The 5,435-nt window shown below is 47.2% G+C and overlaps 1 protein-coding gene across 4 annotated transcripts; it reads right to left on the minus strand.

The window, feature by feature from the left end:
• Positions 1-544: 544 nt before the first annotated feature.
• Positions 545-5,435, minus strand: LOC133351130 (TAR DNA-binding protein 43-like). Of its 4 annotated transcripts, none has more exons than XM_061566102.1 (5): positions 5,080-5,435; positions 3,920-4,083; positions 3,540-3,680; positions 3,250-3,417; positions 545-2,770 (listed from the first exon to the last, which is right to left on the minus strand). In XM_061566102.1, exons 1-5 carry the CDS (start codon positions 5,315-5,317, stop codon positions 2,417-2,419), a joined length of 1,065 nt encoding a protein of 354 aa, XP_061422086.1. In that variant the 5' UTR covers positions 5,318-5,435; the 3' UTR covers positions 545-2,416. The 4 variants fall into 4 exon arrangements, with proteins under 4 accessions (XP_061422086.1, XP_061422085.1, XP_061422083.1 ...); XM_061566101.1 differs by having other exon boundaries at positions 3,250-3,422; positions 3,539-3,680; XM_061566099.1 differs by having other exon boundaries at positions 3,920-4,104; positions 5,080-5,434.

Here is a 5,435-nt window from a genome sequence, read left to right on the forward strand (position 1 = left end):
ACCAAACTCCACACGCGTTATTTACATTGCAAAAAGGTGTTTTTGCATGTTACTCATGGAACTTGCTCATGACGCCATCAAAACAAAATCACATTTACCAGGCGTTAAAAACTCCAAACTTTATTAACCGGTGCTCAAAAGTTGTTGGAACATTCATGCAGTTTTCAATAGAACACGGGGATGGCATACAAGCGAGTCCCAAAAAAGAAATCCTCATGTATTCGGTCGTTTCTTAGATGCCTCATTAGGCAGATACGACCCCCCAAGCACATGTAGCACCACAGACAAGCAAAAAAGGCAGTGAGAATTTCGAAACGCTAATTGCGGCTTTGCACGGCATTGTGGTGCGCAATATGAATACTAAACCATCTCAAAGCCAGCTGCACAGCTAACCATGTGGGCCCCCCAAAGGTGTCATTTGTTGCCCGCCTTCGTAAAAAAACTGTACACCAGCACAGTACTTTGATGTGGTGTTAATGTAAATTGGTCCGCTCGGACTTTTTGGAATGGCGTGCGCATGTGTATCAAGAGGAATAAAATGCAGTACGTGTGTATAGTTTTATTTAAATTTTCAAAACAAGCATAACACACACGGGCGAAAATATTTGCAGATGTACAAAATGCAGTCACGGTGTAGAGTTTTATTTCAATTTTCTAAACAAGCATAACACACATGGGCGAAAATATTTGCAGATGTACACTTGTGAAAAGCAAGTCCTACCTACAGTGCCAATCCAACCTAACACCCATCCCCCTCCTTCCCAGATATGCTTAAACGGTTGATCTTGCTCAATTTCAAGGGAGACCACTCGCCCAATTGTTTTCGTTATAGGTAGATGTTATCCATCCAACCAAAAGCAGCCTCATATGGCAATTCACACATGGGATGAAATCAATGATAGGCAACGATGCATTTAATCACAAATTGCAGTTTCAAGAAACAATTTCCAACTTTTAAACATTCGCATTAATTAAACCTAAAGCGAATGTTATTCCAGTGATATGCAAACCACTATCTGAAGTGCGCATTATACTTACATTGTGGTGGTTTACACAAGGATAACACTTGACACATTTTACCTGCTCCCAACAAGGTATTCAGCCACTGCAACACAAAAGTTAATCGCATGCTTTGCCCCATTACCATTCCTGCACACTCCGAAGTAAAAAACATCAAAACGCAAGATACAAGACGCATGTCCTTTCAGGATGTCTTCATGCTCAACGTTGCAAGCCAGAATGGGGTGCACACCACTCAGACGAAGTCTTGCATTTTGCGCTCTCCCTCCTCGCAGACCGCACGCCCACACTCCAGACCAGACGCCAGAGAATGTCGAGGGGAGAGTTTCGGTTCTTCACACCATGACGCGCACTCGCGCGCACACACCGCGCAAAGCAGGTATGCCACCACCCACGAGCCAGATCGGACAGAGCGGACAGGCTTTCCATCTCACGCTCGCTCGCCCTTCCCACACCACTCTTCTCTTCGCACTTCTCCAGAAAAACCAGGGCCCATCTTCCAACACACCGGACGACGACGCACGCCGCTCACGCCCCGTGCGCGCTCACACGCAGCCGCGCGCTCTCCAAAGTTGAGGACTCGGACTCTCTCCTCACTCGGACGTGACAGAAGATCAGCATTACCATTTTTGTTGTTTTCAAGGGTGGCGGCGGGCGTGAGTGGCGAAGGGTCTCGTGGGTGGCGCACGCACAGTTTGGTTCTTCGGAGACTTCGGCCATCAAAGGCAGGGCACAGCGGTCTGCGATTTCCGAAACTCCCAGTGGGGAAGGGGGGGAAGGAGGGGATCACAGGTCACACGTCCTATACCTTTTTGAGAAACAGCACTCAAGCAGATCATTGATATACAATCACAGACGGGAACAGTTTTATTTACAGACAGGAAAAATGTCACATTCGCAACGTAGTTTAACATTTAACACTCAAAAATAACGTCACCTGGAGGGAAACTACACTCCTGGCGGAAGTCGCCGCTTGTGAAAATTCTCATTAAATATTGTCTGCACTGTCTGCCAACAAAAAACGTACGCGACCATGCGGAAACTGTTTATACGTTTCAAAAAGAATCAGAACGCCAAATTACAATTTATTATAAAAAAAATCTTTCTACATTCAGCCGTTCCTATCAACCAAAACAAATTTCATATTAACATATTGGGACAAATGGTGGTGACAATCTACCCAGAAAATAACAGAACCTACCAAAATTTAGTGACAATAGAAAAACAAATGGGAAGGTAAAGGTTTGAGCACCAAATAAAAAAGACAATGTAAAGGGGGAAATGCCAACACAAAATTCACTATTTCCACACCACACACCTGCTTACAGGCAAGTCTCACAATGGTTGAGCCCACTCTTAGCCCAGCCAACTTATCAGGTGCAAGCTCAGTGGCTGCCTACAGCCAGCTGTTCTTGCCCAACCCATACGTGTTGCCACCATAAGCATTTCCTCCAGAACCCCCTCCACTACGCCCACTGCCACTGCCACCCCAGCCGCTTGTCTGCAGCGCCTGGGTCATGGCCGCTACCATGGCTGGCGTCAGATTGAGGCCGCCACCCGCGCCAGTGGCGCCCAGCGTCGACAGCGCGCTTAGCGCATTCATGTTGGCTTGTGCAGTCACGGCCGCTGCCGCTTGCGCCGCCGCGTTGAGACGGCTCGAGCGCTTCAGCTGGTTCTTGGGCTCGGCACTCGCAATGTGGACGCTGGCGCCCTTGACGATCACGTCCTGTCCACACAGAGACTGTGCCACCTGAAAAACAAGCGCGGTCGTTAGGCATCAACAATGTAACATTGCACCCCCACCCCCCGCCGAATGCAACCGTGATTTGTTAACGTTAGAGAACCCAAGGAAGACTAGAGGAAAGTAGCAATTGGGTGAAAGGTTTTCCACAATATTTACAGCAATGGAAAGTACAACACACCCACTCCAGTGATGGAAAAGATTATCCTAATCAGATCTCCAAATCCAAATAGGATTGCATCTTGAGAGCACAACAGGCGACCCACCGTATGCAAAAATGTGTTATAGGAGTCATGGGCGGGTAAAGAAAAAAAATGTTTTTCTGTACTTCACCCTCCCCACCTTGACCAGTGGTGCCGCTTGGTAAAAGACCAACGACCTAACGGCTTGGGGAAGCCCTCGTCCAGCAAAAGATTGACAAACAAGGTTGAAGGGGGGGGGTACACGCACAATGTGTGCAAGCAAGGTCCAGCTGAGGCAGTGCTCACATGCTCGTTGGCGAAGGTGACGAAGCCGAACGAGCGGAAAGGCTTGGGGATGTAGACATCGGTGACGTCTCCAAACTGGCCAAAGAACGAGCGCAGGTCCTCGGGTGTTATGTCCTCCGGGCATCGGCCCACGAAGATGCGATTACGGTCGGGGTCGGTTGGATACATCTGGGCATGCACGCACACATGCCCCAAGGGGCACCATAGTTATGTCAGCAGTTCAAATTGCGTTGTACATTTAACTATTTTAGCACAACTTGCAAAAATTGACGATGTAAAACGCAATGTACCTTGGACTGGGGTAGCTTGGCATCACACCAGCGGCCACCAATCATGTGTCGCATGCCCATGGCCTTCAGTTGCGATTCGTGGTCGGCAAATCGAACGAAGCCATAGCCTTTCGATTTTCCCGTTGCTGGATCCGTCTTTATCTGAACAAGACAAACCATCCAAGTTTAGTCGGCATCAGAGCAAACAATCCATAAGATTAAACATTTAAGTCAATATATATAACTCGCCATCCTCCTCAACGCACGTCACAACACCGCAAAGCTTTTATGTCGGCTCTACAAAAGCGCCAAACACGGGACTACGCCCAGCTGTAGAGGGTGCAAACCCCCATCCTCTCCCTGCTAATCTTTAAAGCCAGTGGGTGTGTGCGTGTGTGTACCTGAGAAAGAACAACACTGCCAAAAGCAGAGAAGTAATCTTTGAGTTCATCCTCCGTGGTTGTCCACGGCAGCCCCAGCACAACAAGATCGGAGACGCGGGGTTCCGACCGAAGCATCTTTGATGCGGAGGCCATGTCCACCTCCTCCATCTTCCGTTTGTTCTCTAGCCCGAGCACACACGGGTCTGAGAGTTTATTGGAAATGGAATCAGACTTCAGCAAAAAGGACACAGGGTCAATGCAACACACAATATCCCTTTTTACATGAGAATATAGTTAACGCAACCGTGACAAACTTGTACTTTTTACTACTTCGCTTTTATACATTAGATAAGTATTTTTTAGTCATAGGTTTAAATACATCTACTTTTGCTCCATGTAAAAAGGGGCTACTTTTATAACATGCAAAACTAGTTTACATATTTGACCAAAGTTCATTGCGAATGAACACGATGAATGTATTTAAACATTCAAAGTACAATTAAAATTATATTAACCGTTCCAACAATTAACAAAAGCAATAATTTAATCTCTATCCCACCCAAAAAAACACTGCTCCATTAAAAGTGCTAAACCTATAATGCGCAAACACGCGCGGTTAAATCAAAACTACAAGTAAAGTCACGTAGGTAAAAATAAATAGTAATAAATAATAGAAATAATAGTAGAAATAAAATAATAAATCACGTTTCGGAGGCAACACAAGTCTCCGTCATCAGGTGGGACAGTCACAGCTAAATTTACTGTATCAAGTCTAAAATTACTGTATCAAATCTAGAATTAAAACTACACGTTGTGAAGCGTGTGGACTTTGATAAAACACCGTGAATTTAAAGTTCCACAATCACCACCACCACTACTGCATCACCATTGCGGGAAAGTGGCCACCACGTGGTCATTCCACCCACTCCCCAACAAACCTCGCCGTTTCCACTCCCGCCATTTTACACAAGTTTCTCTTTTCTTTCCTCGCGCTACATCTACTAAAGTCACCTTAACCACCATCGGCAACGTTTAACGATAGACAATTACAGGGGCGCGGTCAGGGTTAAGGCGGGAAGGCTTCAACGCGCAAACCCAGGCCTCAAACTGCGCACGCTACAAAATGGCGGCGGCCGACACGAGAGACGCAACAAAAGGACAATAACAAATGCATCTACCTTTCGGGAAATTCACGTAGAACGTGTAGCTTGCCCAGCCGTTCTCGGGCGGGTGGAGTACGCCGTCCACGAGGCGCACGCCGCGGAAAGACTGCGCATCGGGCGGACGGTAACGCAGCCCCACGGCGCCTGGAAACTGCGCGGCCACGTTCGACACAAGAAGGGTGCCGTCATCCTCACAAGGCACCTCCACGGGCAGCTCGTTCTCGTCCTCGGCTATCTTAACGTACTCGCTCATGATTGTATTATGTGCGTGTTTCTTTTTTTTTACGTGTTATCTTAATTTCCTTTCACGGAGGTTACGGGAGAGAAAAGGTATCGCACGCTCGTCGTAAGATGGCGGAATGAGGGAGGGG

The sequence above is a fragment of the Lethenteron reissneri genome, chromosome 36 (assembly GCF_015708825.2).
Source record: "Lethenteron reissneri isolate LAM-NWPU_2019-01 chromosome 36, ASM1570882v1, whole genome shotgun sequence".
In the NCBI taxonomy this organism is placed as follows: domain Eukaryota; kingdom Metazoa; phylum Chordata; class Hyperoartia; order Petromyzontiformes; family Petromyzontidae; genus Lethenteron; species Lethenteron reissneri.